Source organism: Callospermophilus lateralis, chromosome 5 (assembly GCF_048772815.1).
Source record: "Callospermophilus lateralis isolate mCalLat2 chromosome 5, mCalLat2.hap1, whole genome shotgun sequence".
NCBI classification, from domain to species: domain Eukaryota; kingdom Metazoa; phylum Chordata; class Mammalia; order Rodentia; family Sciuridae; genus Callospermophilus; species Callospermophilus lateralis.
In genome coordinates, this window is record NC_135309.1 from 103,102,122 (window position 1) to 103,120,085 (window position 17,964).

At 33.4% G+C, this 17,964-nt stretch overlaps 1 protein-coding gene and 1 non-coding gene across 3 annotated transcripts in view; one reads left to right on the forward strand and one right to left on the reverse strand.

Annotated features, from left to right (window-relative positions):
• Fam151b (family with sequence similarity 151 member B) overlaps positions 1-17,964 on the reverse strand; it is a 30,822-nt gene that overhangs the window by 12,048 nt on the left and 810 nt on the right. Inside the window, exons 2-6 of one of the 2 annotated variants that reach the window (XM_076857074.1) lie at positions 12,622-12,747; positions 10,814-10,979; positions 8,801-8,836; positions 7,160-7,377; positions 4,092-4,227 (exon numbers count right to left, since the gene is read on the reverse strand). In XM_076857074.1, the coding sequence (XP_076713189.1) occupies positions 4,092-4,227; positions 7,160-7,377; positions 8,801-8,836; positions 10,814-10,979; positions 12,622-12,747 (682 nt within the window). The remainder of the gene's footprint in view (positions 1-4,091; positions 4,228-7,159; positions 7,378-8,800; positions 8,837-10,813; positions 10,980-12,621; positions 12,748-17,964) is intronic. The other variant, XM_076857075.1, reaches the window with a different exon arrangement.
• Positions 9,531-9,603, forward strand: Trnaa-ugc (transfer RNA alanine (anticodon UGC)). The gene has a single exon. It is a non-coding gene; the product is annotated as a tRNA-Ala (tRNA).

Here is a 17,964-nt window from a genome sequence, read left to right on the forward strand (position 1 = left end):
CAATTGTACTAACCATAACAAAAGTCCAAAGGTATATTTGGACCATCAATTTCTAAGCGCCAGTAGTTATAAGCCATTTATCCCATCAGAACTGCATCTTGGAAAACATTCAATTTTAGAATGGGTTGGTGGCAGTGTGGAAAACAGATTAAAAAGGGACAAAACTGGAGACATGGGGCCCAGTTAATGATAAGAGATGATGGTAGGAAGGGTGGCAAAGCAGAATCTGTGGAACTTGGCAATCACCTGGAGGAATAGCATGAAGAGAAAGTGGTATGGACAGTCTCTGCACACCCCATAATATTAGGTTATAGTCTGTTGCTTCTGACAATGGAGATCAGTGTGTGGGGAAAAGAACTCGTATTTTTTATTCAAAGGACATGTATTCCTACTGTATTTTTTGAGGGGGTATTTAATTTAAGGAAACCAGTAGCTATATGACAATAACTAGATACAACCTCCGAATTTTCAAATGTTTTCTTTCTTAGTAGTCTAACTCTATAGGTCAGACATCATTTAAATAAATGCTCATAGAAGAACTGAAAAAAAATTAATTGTACTAATTTTGTGTTGGCCTTTTATGCTTGCTACTATGAAAAATATCCATACATATAACTAAATTTTTCAATAAAACATTTAGAGGCTGGATATGTAGTTTAGCAGTATAGTGCTTACCTAGCATGTGTGAAGCACTGTGTTTGATCTCCAACAACACACACACACACACACACACACACACGCATTATATTCCAATATACATATTAACTTCAAATATTTGCTACTATGAGGTAAAAGAAAATGTATTATAATGCTAACTTACATTAAGTATTAATATACAAATATATTTGTCTTTGTACATTAATAAGATGGTATTGAAATGAATTCTAAATTATTTTTTCATTAGTAGTGATTATTTAGTGTTCTTTTAGCTACACATTTTTATCTAGTTCCTTTAGCATATATTTAGGCGATAAATTGAATGAGAAGGGAAAATTATCTGTATTATATCACTAAAAAGAGGCTTAAAGCTCCCCATAGAGACTGCCAAGTGCTAGGCAATTTTTTTATATGAAAAAACTAGATGAAAGCACTTTCATACAGGGAAGTTTTATAACACACACACTCTTAGTGGTTGAGACAATATATGATTAAAAATGCATACTTAAAACAATTAGCACTTCATAAACTAAAACAAATAATAAAATACAATTTATTATTTGGCATCCTATTCACTAGGATACTCTCAATAATTACTTGTTAAGTACAGTGCTACAATAATTAACTTTTCTAATGACAACCCTAAGATATAACGAAAATCCTAAAATGCTTTCTAAATCATTTTTAGAAGATTTCATTTATACATATTTATACATTGGTCTGTATTTATCGATATTCTGAATAGTGGTAATTCATTGTTTATATTAGAATTTGTTACTTAAAAACTTTCTCCAACCAGTCACACCTCACCCTTATTGTGAAAATATGGGTCAAGGATTAATTTATTTTAAATTAATTTTTTAAATGCATTATATAAATTCAGAATAAGGGGTGAAGATAATCACATTAACTGTTCCTAAATATATGTTTCAACACCTTTTTTTTTGCAACATCTTTTGAAATATAAGATACTTTATTGTGGAAAAAAAAGCCTGCTTTAAAAAATTACTTTTGGGCTGGGGATGTGGCTCAAGTGGTAGCGCGCTTGCCTGGCATGCGTGCGGCCCGGGTTCGATTCTCAGTACCACGTACAAACAAAAGATGTTGTGTCCGGCGATAACTAAAAAATAAATATCAAAAATTTCTCTCTCTCTCTCTCTCTCTCTCCTCTCTCACTCTCTCTTTAAAAAAAAAAATAAAAAATAAAAAATTACTTTTACCTTTGCTGTAATATTAACTTAAATAGCTTTTTGTTTTGACTTACTTACATGTTAAAAAGTATAGAAAAAATAAATTATTTCTGCATAAACCAATACTTTCCAGTTTGAAAGATCTAACACTAGATATTTAAGAGATACTTTCTGCTTAATGGGGAAAAACTCTTAGATTTCTTAGATCAACTGCCACATTGAACAGCTCAGGAATATCTAGTTAGCAGCTAATAATTTTCATCATGTCCACAGAATACTCTGTGTTAATTCAGCTTTTACAGGCCCATGTGGATTATGTTTAAAAGATCTATTTTTGATTGAGGTCTGTTGGGTTATCAGAGGTCTCTGTGAGTTGAAAGTTCCATAGGACTGAACATGACTATTTGAAAAGCACTGTGACACACTGTTAAAAGACAATATAAAATGTATAGAAATGGAATTCAGCCTGGGCTGAATTTTCTCACAAATGTGGCGTACTTTTATACATGTACTTTTATACATCGTGTTTTCCCATAGTCTTCTGGTGCTTGTGTGCTTGATTATTTGAGTACTATGTTTTCATGAAAATATAGTTCATCTGTATTGTAAATGTTTCTCAGATGGAGGCATGAGAATATATTCTCAAGGGCTCTAGAGTTCTGAGAATTTACAATTTTTCATTTAATTGAATGCTTTAATTTCAATAATAATCTTTAAAAGTTAATATAGTATGCTACTTGATTTCCATGCAGTTCTCCAACATTAATGAAAACAAAACCAGAGGCAGAGTTAATAAATAAATGATGGGTTTGCAATAAGAGAATGTCTAATAGCATCACAGGATACTGCAAGAGTGGATGTCTCCCTGTAGTTCAATAAATCTCTTTCCTACTTAAGTTAGCCAGAATTTGTTTCAATTGTTTGAAACAAAGAACCTAACTAGGACATTGTCTGGTACCATCTAAAGTTTCTCTTTAAGCATAATGCAAGCAGCCATTGATTCAAATGATTCTAAATTCATCTAAAAATACTTTTATACATCCTGTTTTCCCATACATATGGAATCAAACTACACCTATCTTTGGTACCTTATTCACTTAAAAATTATTTTAGAGAACATTCCATATTAAACATAGCATCTAATGCACTATCTGTAATGAGTATATAATACTCCATCATATGGGTGTACCATAATTTATTCAACTGGTTTCTGACTGATAGGAATTTAGAATGTCTCAAGTCTTTTTCACAATTAAAATACTTCAAGAATATCTTAGTACCTATGTCTGTGTGCTTATGTGAACTTCCACTAATAAGATAAGTCCTCACCGATGAAATTTATGGCTCTCTGCCAATTTCTCTTAAGGAAACTACTGGCCAGTTTACACTGTTTCTAGTAATCTATGTCAGTTTCTGCTACTCTCTCCAATCTAATGAAATCTAAAGATCTAGATCTTTCTCTGGATGATTTGTAAAAACTATGTGTTAGAATTCTTTACACTTCTCTGACATATATAAAAAGTATCCTTTTACCAGAATCTTCCCATTTTTATGTATTCAAATGTATCGAAATTTCATTTATAGTTTCTGTACTAAGGAGAAAAATATATTTACTATATTTAAATACCATCCCAGGTTTTTTTAATGCATTTACTATTTGATATTCAAGTCTTTAGTTCAACTGGAATTTATTTTGGAGAAGGAAAAAGGAAGCTGTCATCATTGTTTTACCTGCACAGTTAAATGGCCATTCTAACATCAAAAGTTATTAAACTTTTGTCCCAGTGATTTGCAATGCCAGCTTTTTCCTATACATGATAGATTTGGGTTTATTTTTAAACTTTCTATTGACCAGTCTATTAAAAACATAGTACCCAAACTGTTTTAAAATATCTAACTTTATAATACATTTTAGTAGTTAATATGTGGTCCAACTAATTTTATATGAAAAAGATTTCTGAAATTATGATGAAATTAAAAAAGAAACTATTTAATCTACTCATAAAATTTTGTGAATTTATACCATAATAAAAAGATGAAAACATTAACTAAACTTTTCTGTGGAATAGGATGTTAAATAAGTGAAGGCTCATCATGGAGTTTCAGCTAATGTAGGAGTCTGTGCACTTAAATACTATTTTCATTCTCTCGGTCTCTTTCTCTCACACTGTCTTTCTATAGTCAGTTTTCATGCCCTTTCTATCTTACATGCATACTCTATATTGTTAAACTAATAATACTTACCTGTTTGATTTCTTTAACAGCCAGAGTAACTGAGAACAAGATTGCCTAACTAATGCTGCTCTGACAGGGAATGTCACAGGCTGATTTAGTTCACTGCATATATATTCCATCTCCTTCACCATTGTCCAACTATACCCTGAAAGGAAAAGAAATTTAAGTTTTTGATTGGAATCTTGTGAGTTGATTAATAAAAAAACTAAATTAATAGGTAAATCCATAGATAATCTACAGGTAAACTCATAGATAAATCATAAAAATTTCCATTTGGAGTTGGAGTGAATTAAATAACATATAACGCAAGAAAAAAAAATTTTTCCCTTCAGTGCTGGGGATTGATCCCTGGTCCCAGTGCATGCCAGGCAAACACTTTACTACCTACTGAGCTACATCCCCAGCCCAAGGAAATGTTTTAAGTGGGAAATGTAGATAAAAATCATGCCATAAATACCTTAGAGCAAATTCAACAGAAAAAAATTAAAATATTAAGAAGATTTTACTGTGGCTGGGGGTACAGCTCAGTGATAGAGCATGAGCTTAGCATGTACAAGGTCCTGGGGTCAACCCCAGCACCAAAAAACAAAACAAAAACCCAAGAAGGTTTTACTAATCTCTCAAGTGTTAAAAAAAAAAAAAGCAAAATTTTAAAATTAATTAATTTATTTGTTCTAATCAGTTATACATGACAGCAGAATACTCTTCAATTCAGTGTACACTAATGGAGCACAATTTTTCACTTCTCTGGTTGTATACAGGATCACACCATTCATGCAATCATACATGTACCTAGGGTAATGATGTCTGTCTCATTCTACCATCTTTCCTATCCTCATGCCTGCTCTGCTCCCCTCCCTCCCCTTTGGCCAATCCAAAGTTCCTCTACTAACCCCATCTGCATTATGGATTAGCATCCACTTACCAGAGAAAACATTCGGCCTTTGGTTTTTCAGAATTGGCCTACTTCACTTAGCATGATATTCTCTAACTTTAACCATTTACCTGCAAATGCCATAATTTTATTCTCTAAAAAACACAAATTTAACACTATTTTTACTTTCTTTAAAGGTTCTAAGGCTTTTCTCTTAGATATATCAATTTCATTGATTTCATTAATATTCTCTACAAACTGAGATTTTCTAGTTGTATTTTCTTTCTCAAAATAAGGTGGTAGGTATTTACTAGCTGTTAAAGTGATAATTCAAATCCATTTTATTTTTGGCTATTCCAAATTATTTGTACATTTTAACTAAAAGAGAAATAGTACCAGGCACAGTGCCTGTAATCCCAGTAGCTCAGGAGGCTAAGGCAGGAGGATCATGCATTCAAACCCAGTCTGCACAACTTAACAAGGCCCTAAGCAACTTAGCAAGACCCTATATCTAAAATATTTTAAAAGAAGGGGCTGGGGATGTGGCTCAGTGGTTAAGCGCCCCTGGGTTCAATCTCTGGTACCAAAAAAAAAAAAAAAAAAAAAAGAAAGAAAGAAAAAGAAAAAGAAAAGAAATAGTGGAAAATTTGATCATGTTAGGACATGTTAGCACACTTGCCTGTTTATAAACAACATCAGAAAAATATTTTTAAAAATTACCCTCAACTCAAAAGTAGGTTGTAAAAAGTATTGTAAGTTAAATTCAGTATAGAAATCCTAAGTCAATATGTTGGTTTGGCAGTTAAATTCCTGATAAATAGAAGAGAAATGTTTTTAGAAAATAATATTTTTATCATTAGAAGAAGGGATTGCTAACAGAAGCTATGCCTTTGTGATTATAAACCTATGACCTCTCTTTTTTTTAAAAACTATGCAACATAAGAAGTAAGGGAGGATAAAGCCCAAGTTGGCAATGATGAGAAGCTAGGAAGGGAAAAGTAGCCTGGAGACATCCAAAGACCCACGTGTGGCTGAATTCAGTTCAGCCTGAGGCTAAGACTAGAGTTAGACTAAACAGTGAAATGGAGTTTAGAACCAGTACAGCAGTATCAGATAGTTTCTAGTTTATCATCCTCAAACATTTTAAATTATAGGCTATATACTTTAATTAATCTAATAAAGATTAAATTATTAGAAAATTAAAGTGGAATTAGGTTAAAGTATATGATTTTTTCTCTCGATTATACCAATTGTTGGTTATTAGCTAAATGTTACTACTCACTAGACAGTAGTTACTCTAAATTTGTTCTGGATGTAAAACTTTACATCTGGGGCTGGGGTTGTTACTCAGTGGTAGATCACTTGCCTAATATGTGCAAAACCCTCGATTCCATTCTCAGCATAGTGGAAAAGGAAAAAGCACATGAATAGAAACTGAACACCCTGAAATCCACAGGACAATCTTGATAGTCTCTAATGTCTTTTTAGTTGATGATTTTATATTTACCATGTGGGTAAGATGGCTCAGAGAGTTGCTTACTGGCTGATTATCTAGAAATCACTACATAGGGATGTATGAAGAAATAGATAAACCCAATAGTGTAATAAGTTTCAACCAGGAACAAACTGAATGTGAGGTCCACCTGTAGAAAGACAAGAATAAAAAGAAGGGATCCAGCCTACAGAATGTTTTCTGGCTTCCCACTCTCCTGTCAGCCACAAAGAACATAATGAGAGCCCTGTCCAATGACTTGGGAGCAGAACTTGTGCTCTTTTGGTTTCATATCATGTGAAACATTTGAAATTTTTAACCACTTTTTGTTTCATATCATTTGAAAAGCTTGTGACATCTGACATATGGAGTTTGCTCTAAGGAATATGGGGGTGTCTTAAAACAGTTAACAAGTTGAAAGAGACCAATTCGGGACTTGTTCAAAGAATTTAAAGAGGCAACTTTGGTTATTCTAGACTTTGCAAATAAATATTTGCCATGGAAGCTCTGTGATAAGATACTACCATACACACAGTATCTATCTAAAATAACAGAAGGGTCATATACATACCTGTTGGGTCAGGTCTTTCTCTTCATTAAGCTCTTACATTTTATGGGATGATTTTTTTTACTTTATATTAAAGATGTTATTTTTATAATTGAAGGATATTTTAATTTGACCAACAAAAAATAAATTATTAGCATTATCACCTTCATTGACTTTCTCAGGATGCCATCCTGTTGTCCAACCCAAGGAAAATGTCACATCTGGAAAGAAGGATGTCACGGTGTCTATAAATGGTTTTGCATCTACTACTTTGTTACTTCCATTTGGACCAGGGAGAATATCAGCATTAATCCATACGGGACACTTTAGGTGCCTCTTCACATTTTCTAAGAGTATCATGGATGGTTTCACAGCTGCCAGACTAAAAACATAGTTTGGTATCAATGAGAAATATTTCTAGAGTAAAAAGAAGTTCTTTTAGACCAATGGTTTTAAAGTTCTTGAATTTGTAATAAAAGTGTAATACAATAATACCTGAATTAAATAAAATAAAAGATCACACACACACACAGAAGAGAAAGATAAAGTATCTCAAAATGTTGATTTATACTTATTATTCATGAAAGGAACTTAAAGGTTCTATTAGTACATAAATAATTCCACTACTTATGGACCAAATAGGGGTTTCAAAGCTCTCCATATTAGGATCACTAAGTGTGAAACAATATAAGACATAAATATTCACTCATTAGACAATGTATAAATAAGACAATAAATGTGAAATGTACTCATAACCTACACATACACAGTCATGAAATACCAAGTGTGTCCAGGCACTATATCTCCAGTACCAGCTCAAGACCTTAAAGGAAAAAAAGAAATATTTTTTTCCCTCATGTATTCTCTGGGTGAATTTGGAGACATAAACACATTTCTAAAAATAACTAGAAAGCAAAAAAAACTATATTTCCTTAAAGCGTTTATGAGTTCCACATTTATTTTTCTTTTACTGTAAGCACCTATTCTATAAACTAGAGACAAGGATATTTTAGTTAAATTGAAAGGCTGCTTTTTTTTTTTCTTTTCTCCCTATATCTACTGTAGCTGACACCTATGTACTTTAAAACAATAAGGTTTTAATCAGCCTACATCACTTTTACTTTTTAAAATTATACACATAATCTACTATAAAACCTCACTACTTCTATCTTCTGACCTTTAAGATTAATCCTTCTGAACCTTTAGAAATGCTCATTTCCAAGAAAGTTAACTGCAGCGAAGGCTAAGCATTGTGAAGGTGGGTGCCAGAGAGAACACTCAGCAACACTCTCCACTCTTCTACCTCATCTTAGGGGAGGACACTTCCATCTGTGCTTCTATCTTTCTTCTCTCCACTCCTTTTGTGCCTCCTACCTTAAGAGGAAAAATTAATATTCTCAGTAAGTTGGGAAATAAACCAGAGAAACCAGGCTCTAGCATTTAGCTTCTGGTCTCTCACTCCTCTTCTCCCACATAACAGCAGAGTGAAAGAGATTCAAGTCTTCTCACTCTTCTGCTCCTAAAATGAAGGCCCTAGATTTTAATGGCTCAAGAAGCCCTAATGTTTGGCTTTGTAGATTCTAATTTAAATGCTCTCATTTCTCTGCTTTAAATTCTTCCTGTCTTGTACTGTATCAATGCCATGCTAAAACCACAAATCTAAAATTCATATGAAACAACAGAAGACCCAGAATAGCCAAAGTAATGCTGAGCAAAAAGAATAAAGCTAGAGGCACCATAAAACCCAACTTCAAAACATACTACTAAGGTGGGCTGGGGATGTGGCGCAGTGGTAGAGTGCTTGCCTGGTATGTGTGAGCCCCTGGGTTTGATCCCCAGCACTGCAAAAACAAAAACAGAAAACAACAACAAAACATACCACATCGATATAGAAATCAAAATAGCATGGTACTGAATATCTTATCCTACTTTCCTGCGAGTTTCATATAGACATTGGGGATGACAAAACATAAACTATACTTGATATTATAATAAGTAACTTCAAATTACATTTTAAGGGAAAATAATTCTGTGCTTAAACTCTGGAGTTGGCTAAAACTCCAAATAAAATTTTAAAACTACCATATGTTACTTATTATTTTTATACTAAAACATGTAACCTAGAAGCATAAAATAAGAACTACTAAACATTGACTAAAATATCATTCAGCTCCTCTCACACAGGTAGTGCAGCAATCTGGTTAGGGGCATGAACTCTCCAATTGGGGTGACAGCTCTTTTTACCAACAATGTGACCTCTGGCAGGCTACTTATCCCTTCGGTCTCCATTGCCTCATCTGGAAAATGAGAATAGCAGCAACGATCTACCTCTTAGGATTGTTACGAGTATTAAATGAAAAATACATGTAATGCTCTTAGAACAGTGTCTGATGCATAATAAGTGTTCTTATAAACATTAATTTACATTCATTCCCCTTCAAATGTTATGGAAAAAAATCCCTGTAAAATTTCAGTTTTCAGTGGCCCAGTTCTTTTGTGGTAGCTGCTAGCATTTAAGAATAAATAGTGGGGGGCTGGGATGTAGCCCAGTTGGTAGAGTGCTTGCCTTGCATGCACAAGGCCCTGGGTTCAATCCCCAGCACCCCACCCCCACATACACACACAAAGGAATAAACAGGGGCTGGGGTTGTAGCTTAGTGGTAGACTGCTTGTCTAGTGTGTGGGAGGCACGGGTTTGCGTCTCAGCACCACATAAAAATAAAGAAATAAATATAATAAAGGTATTGTGTCTATCTAAAACTTAAAAAAAAAATAAAGAATAAACAGGCTAATACATAGGGAGCCAAAGAATAGATCACAGTCAATAATCCAAGGGGCAATAGTAGATATACAAAAAAATTGAGCACATGAAAAGGCAAGGCTTTCTAAAACTTTAAACTGCCAAGTATCAATGATCAGATGCTTTATCATAGTGCACAGAATGCCTAGGATCTGGTGCTACTTCAGCTGGCAAAGCTTAGCTGTCATCCTTAGGTAAATCACCTAATCTCTCTGGGACTAAGTCTCTTTGTCCATAAAACAGAGCTGAACCAGTCATCACTCGAAAAGCCTGATGATTTTAAGATAGCTCTTTAACTCTTTAACCTAGTCAATTAAAACCCCTGTATGTCAAGATTCTGTATATTTATTTGTTCACCAACAGAATAATTATTTTGGGGGGCAGAGAGGATAATTCAATTTTAAAATATGACTCAGAGATGAGGCAGGTTTACTGCCAACCTTGGATTTCAATAGCAGCAGCCTTCATAGGACTTATGGTGTGCTTTTCTGGTGTCACAGTTTATTCCTGGTTTTACCTATAATTTTTACACACCAAAATACTTAAAAGCAAAATTTCCTATGATGGGCACATAGAAGTAATGACATTTAGCCTCATTCTTCATTATCAATGTCTCCAAAATAGTATTTTTAAGCAATTCTTTGGTTACTGAAAAGTTCCAAATTATTCCCTTTATACATATAACAACACAAATCAAACTGAATACACATAAAAAAAAATACCTCTCCGAACCTTTCCTTCCAAGACTACTTATTAACAAAAGAACTTTAGATTTAGCATTCTGTTATCAGAATGATCATGCATGATAAATCCCTTTATAAAAATTAGATTTAGCCTCAAAGAAACAATTATAGCAAACAGCTCAGTAGGTCTTAGGTCCACTCTGAAACATACTAGAGTCCATAAATCCATTTTCATTTTGGAAAAGATACAAAAGTAGATAGTCAGACATATGTGTGGCTATTAATTTTGCCCCCAAGTTACTCTATAACAGCCAGTAGCATGTTTGTACAAATACCTCTTGAAATCCAGCTTGATGCCTTTATTGCTCTTCACGACCTCAGTGAGCCACTCCTGTAGAGTATTATCACTGTTTGTTTCAGGGGGATGGGCCATGACTGGTTGTGCATGCTCTGATCCATTACTTGGAAGAATGACATCGGCCTCTATCATATGAGCATTACCTGTCCAAATAAAAGAACTTAAGTTAATGCTGAAAAACTGCAGAACTGCAGGAGATGCCATGTCCCTCTTAAAGAAGATAAAAGGAAGGAAAGAAAACTAACACTGAGTAACTACTACACGTCAGGTACTGTACTTAATCCTTATTTGTTACAGACGAGCAAACATGCCAAGAAGCTAAATGAATTTACCTTACACTATTGTTCTACTTTTGAATTTTTCCAAGTAAATAAAAGTATTGTGTCCATCTACAACTAAAAATATTTTTTAAAGAAACCACACAAGATGGCTATCTTTAAAAAACTTTTTTAGTTATAGATGGACAAAATACCTTTATTTTTATTTGTATGCAGTGCTGAGGATTGAAACCTCACACATGCTAGGCAAGTGCTCTACGACTGAGCTACAATCCCAGTCCAAGATGGCTGTTTTTAAAAACGCACAGTAACAAACGTTGGCAAAGATGTGGAAAGATTAGAATCCTTATCTACACAGCAGAAGGAATATAAAAGATATAGCCATTTTAAAAATGTATGGCAGTTCCTTAAAAAAAATTAAACATACTATGACTCAGCAATTCTACTCTATAGACACATAATGCAAGAAAACTGCAAATATATGTCCACAAAAAAATTGTACATGAATGTTCACAGCAGTAGTAAAAGTATCAAAAAATCAGAAACTGAAATATTTATCAACTGATGAATGGATAAACACACTGCAATATACATACAATGAAATGATACAATCATAAATAGACATGAAATAATGATAGACCTTAGAACATAAATGAACTTTAAAAATATGCTAAATAAAAGAAATTGGACACAGAAGTTCACATGTGAAGGAAGAGTACAGGGAGCTACCCTGAATTGTGATTCTGAGTTCAGGAAAAGTCTTCATAAAGCAACAGGCAATTTAATTGATACCAAAGGATGTTTAAGAGGTTAGCCAGGGAAAGTGTGAGAAGAGAGCATTCCAGAAAGAATGTATATGGCAGTCAGAGGAGGAGAAGAGCTAGGGCATGAGAGGACTCTAAGGCTGGTACAGAGGCAAACTAAGCATACTGGGACAGGAGAACTTGAAAAAACAGGCCAGTTTGCACAGGGCCTTCAGGCTATCTAGGCGGTTTGAAGGCTCAACAAACAGCATTTCATTTTCTGAAAGAATTCTGAGAAACAAGGTAGCCAAATTAGTAGATGGGGTTCAAAATATTACTTATATTACCTATAAAGCTAGGTCAGCATGATAAATCCCTTTATAAAAATTAGATTTAGCCTCAAAGAAACAATTATAGCAAACAGCTCAGTAGGTCTTAGGTCCACTCTGAAACATACTAGAGTCCATAAATCCATTTTCATTTTGGAAAAGAAATCAATGATCTTTTATCTCTTAACTGAGAGATAATTTCTAACTTCCACCATCATCCCCAAATCCAAATTCTGGAACAGTCCTTTTGAAGAAAGTTCCAGCAAACACAAATGTCCAGTCAGCTGTTTCTCACTGTTCAGGTGGAAGCAGAGAAGAATGCCCTCCTTTGTCCAATGAATTTGCTAGATTAGGACTAAAAAAATTTGGTTAGATATCAAAAAAAGGTATTGAATTAATCTACTCTTTAAAGCAAACATTAGAAACTGGACTTACTCTTCAATGCCTCATTCATCTGTGCCTTGTGGTTAGCTGCATGATACCAGATGATCTCAGCGCCATCTTCTGTTGTAATCCGGTTATTTCTCAGAAAATATTCCAGTATATTTTCACTCCAAGATCCTAAAATGACAGTATTTACATGAAAAAGAATGTTTCTTTAATGGGTAAAATTTTAAAATGTTTTATTATGTATAATAAGATAGATCATATAGATACATATTGATAGTAAAAATCTTGCTAAAATGAGGCAAATTAACATTATCAGTCATCTGATACAGTTACCTATTTTTAAAGTTTTTGTGGCAAGATAGCTAAAATCTCTATTCACTGAGCATAAATCACATATACACTATAATATCACATATACCCTCATGTTGAACATGAAATCTCTATATTTGTTCATCCAATGTATTTGCCACTTTGTATCCTCTGACCATCTCATCATTCCTCCTTTGAGTAACCACACTTTTATTCTCCATCTTTGTATATTTCAAATTTTAAATTTTAGATTCCTCATATGAATGAAGTCATGAGTTTTTTTCTTTCTGTGTCTGGCTTATTTCACTTAGCATAATAATGTCCTTCAAGTTCATCCATCTTGTGGTGAATAGCAAATCTCATTCTTGATACATTTGTCTGCCTTTAGACATTCAAGTTCTTTCCACAACTTGGGTATTGTGAATAATGTTCATAGAGATATCTTTAAGAGGTAGTGATTTGATTTTATTTGAGTATATGCCCAGAAAAGGGATGGCTGGGTGATAGGATAAAAAAATTAATAAAAAATGAACAGAAGACTTATCCAGGGAGGATAAAAAGTAATTAGCCTGAGGAAAATACAAGATTAAAAAAACAAAGAATACTTATGATGTGACGGGTATATAATACATATGAGTAATATAACTAGTAGATACATAGGATGGTCTGAACACCAGAAGCATAAAAAATGTAGAAAGAAAATAAAACCAGTAAAAAACAGAAATTTAAGAGCAGAATATTTTACAATGTCCTCTAATGATTGTGACCCTAATTTATGTAAAGCGAAAGCTATAATTAAAACTTTTAAGTTTTGTGCAATTTAATTGTTTTCTCTACCTGAAGTCTTACTGTCTATTGACAACTTATAATTCAAATGACAGGCCAGGCATGGTAGTGCAGGTCTGTAATACCAGAGACTGGGTCCAGGAAAGAGGACCACAAGTTCAAGGTCAGCTTGAGCAACTTAATGAGACTGTGTCTCAAAATAAAAAATAAAAAGGGCTGGGGATATGACTCAGTGGTTAAGCGCCTCTGGGTTCAAAACACCAAACAAACAAACAAGTAAATAAATAAAATAAAATTCAAATCTCATATTTTGCTACATATTCATCTTCAAATTATGATTCTCAGACCCTCATATTAAGTAAACTCCAATTAACAGTCATAGATTTATCTAGTATGTACAAATATAAATAATTCTCATGTCTATCAACTACTTTTGGCATACCAGATTTTTCATAATTATATATTTCAAAATGAAAGTTAACTGAGACTAAGGCAGGTGGTGGCAAAAAATACTTGTATCCAGGCCAACTCCATACTATGCCATTTTCTAATATAGAACTTTTTTGAAAGCTTTAAAAAGCAAAAAAAGAGGAAAAAAAAACATGTGAGGCCCTGAGTTTGATCTCCCACACCATAAAAAAGTTTCTCATAATATTAACATCCCTAATTATTGTTTTTTTCACTTAAACATTGCTTACAAATTCCCTATGTGTAAGTCATTTGAACTCCATCTAACAAGAGTTACAAACCTTAAAAAGGCTATCAGAAACTATAAATAAAAGTAATATTTTATTAGTGAACAGAGGAGCAAATAATTAAACTTCTTACTAATATGCATAGGGACCCAGCAACCACCCTAGATGATGGGCAATAGAATAAAGAAGGAAGGATTAGCTGGAGAATTCATTATCCCCAGTCTCCAACACACCATGCATGGCCCTACTTAGCATACAGGATAGAGTCAGAGACTTTTCGGACTTAGATGGCAGTGCATAGCTATCATTTTTAAAATATTTAAGCCAGGCATTATAGAAGGCCTATTATTGGTCCTAACAAATGTCCAACTATAGGATGATAATTAAATCATAGTATATTCTCATGATAGAATATGTGACTAATGTGGCAGTTACAAATAAAGTTTTTGAGACAAAACAAATGACTTAAATAAATGGTTACTTAATGGAACCTAGTTATTAGATAATGATTCATAATAAGATATTTCCATAGCACCTTTCAACTAAACACTGCATTTGAAGTTTTATAAAGGCAATTTATAAATTAATAATAATGGGCAACAAAATAGCCAATTGTATTCTTCTATTGTGTGCATGTACAAATATGTAACAACGAATCCCACTACTATGTGTAATTACAATGACCCATGAAACATTTACAAATACTGTGACTGAAGAATCTAAAAACATTAGAATTAAAAAGTTCTTGGAGTAGGAAAGACAATGGAATACAATGGTCATCATTACCCTAAGTACACATATGAAGACATGAAGGACGTGACTTTACTTTGTGTACAACCAGAGATATGAAAAATTGTGCTCTATATGTATAATGTGAATTGTAATGCATTCTGTTGTCATATATAACAAATTAAAAATTTTTTAAAAGTTCTTGCCCTTTTAATGAGTGAAATTGCTATATTGTACTTAACCACAACTATATACAGATGCTCCTTAACTTACGATAGGGTTATGTCCTAATAAATTCACTGTCAGTTGGAAATATCATAAATAAAAAAATGCACTGAATACACCTAACCTACTGAACATCCGAGCTTAGCTTACTCTACTAAGCATGCTTAGAAGATCTACACTTGGGCAAAATCACCAAACACAAAGCCCATTTTACTATAAAGTGTTGAATCTCATGTAATTTATCAAATACTATATGAACATGGAAAAATGGAATGTTTTTGCACCAGTATATTTTTGCACCATATAAAGTAAAAAATATCATAAGTCAAATCATCCTAAGTCAGGGACTGTATGAATATTTTTAGAATTTAAGAAGCCTCTGATTACCTATGATCCAGGGTATTAGTATTACTATCTTAAGCAGTCTATAACTCTGAAAATGGGGCCAAGAGAAAGGCAAAATCAGTTGCAGTTTTCTTAAGATTAAGACATTTTGGGGGACAGTTAGGATTTATAGAAAAAAAATACAGAGTTCTCATTTGCCCCTATATTCATCCCAAATTCCCCTATTTTTAACACTCTCTGGGAGAAGAGTTAAATGTTCTTATCATAAATGATTAGTATGTGAGGTAATAAATTATTTTTTTTAAAGCTTGCTGACCTCTGGAATAGACAGTCATTAAAGTTACTCCTAGTTACTTCTAGTGTGTCTACCAGATTCACCATTAAAAATAATCTGCCATATAGTCACACAAAGACTTGCACACAAATGTTCACCACAGCATTATTCATATTATGGTTTGAATGCATCTTCCAAGGTTCATGTATTAGAAACTTCATCCCCAAGGTAGTGGGGTTGAGAGGTAAGGCCTAATGGGATGTGTTTGGCTCATGGGGGCACCACCCTCATGAATGGATTAATGTCCTTATAATAGGAATAGGCTCACTCTGTCTTGTACTCCCTCACTGTCTCTTTCTGTCTCCTGCTGCTCTTCAGCTATGCTCCTTCTGCCACGTTATGACATAGCAAGAAAGCCCTTTAGCTCCTCCATCTTGGCTTTCTCAGCATCCAAAACTGTAAGCCAATACATTTCTGCTCATTACAAATTACCCAGTCTATGGTCTCTGTTATATAGCAGCACAAAACCAACTACAACAATTTATAATAGTCAAAAATATAACCAATCTAAATGTCCATCAATAAATAAATGGATAAAATAATGTCATATGTACATACAACAAAATACTATTTGACCCTGAAAAGGAATGAAATACTGATACATGCCACAATATGAACACAATTTGAAAAATCCTATGCAAAATGAAAGAAGTCATACAGACAAGATCACATCACTGTACATTTCCATTTATATGAAATGTCCAGAATAGATATTTATTTATTTTTATGTGGTGCTGAGGCTCGAACCCAGCGCCTTGCACGTACTAGGCTAGCGCTCTACCACTGAACCACAACCCCAGCCTCCAGAAGAGATAAATAGGTAGGGATAGAAAGTAGATGTGCAGCTATGGTTTGAGGTATAAAGGGGATTTTAATTCTTTTTTTGGTGATGTCAATAGTTTAAAATTGACTGTAGTGATAGTTGCACAAGTCTGTGAATAAACTGCAAACCACTGAATTATACTGTTTTGAAGACTTTTAGAACTATATAATAAACTTACTCTAAGCTGCTAAGAACTAGTGCTATAAAATTAATTTGTATATAAAGAAAGTGGGAGAAAGATATGCATATTACATATATTAACATATTATATATTTTACTTGTGGCTTGTACACAGAACCTCTCAAAGGATATACAAGAAATGGTAACACATGCCTGTGTGGAGAGGAACTGACTGATTGAGGGACTGCAGGGAACCTTGCACTAAAAATCCTATTGTGCCTTTTGAATTTTTTTACACTGAAAAGATATTATTTTTTAAAAAGTTAAGGGAAGAAAATGATTCACCTAGTGAAACAAACTGGTTAAGAATTAGCTAAGCCAAAAACTGGTCAGGAGATTAGAATTTATTATTATTTAATGGCGTGTGTCACAATCTGGAAATATTCACCTGAGCACACATTTATTCCAACATTTTGCAAACCTTGCACTAATTTAGGAAAATCTCTATTTTTACAACTTAATAATGAGAGTGGTTAATTTTTTGAGTGTGAGCCTAGTCCAAGATTTGGACTTTCAGAATTAAACGTTCTATGAGGCTTAAAGTATGCCCTAAAAAATGTTCACATTCTTTGATTCAGTAATTCTTGTTACAAAAATCCTGCATAAGATTTTTTTAAAATCAGAATTGAGGAAGAATAATAAAAAGATGTTCATTACTGCATGAATTCTAATTTTTTTAAAAAAGGAAACATGAGGAAATTGGTTAAATAAATTACAGTATAAATTTTGATAAAACAATTCAGTCACTTAAAGTTATTTGTTTATAGAAAGCTTTGTGACATGGTGATATTAGGAAAAATGCAGGAAAAAAATTATATTTACTATGATCTTACTCTACTTTCTTAAAAGTCAGGATTGTGAGAAAATACCAAAAAGTTACTACTAGTAATGAGTCCAAATCCTGGTACTGGAAAGCTCTGACCTACTTCAATATACTTTAAATGCCCCATAAAGATCACCTA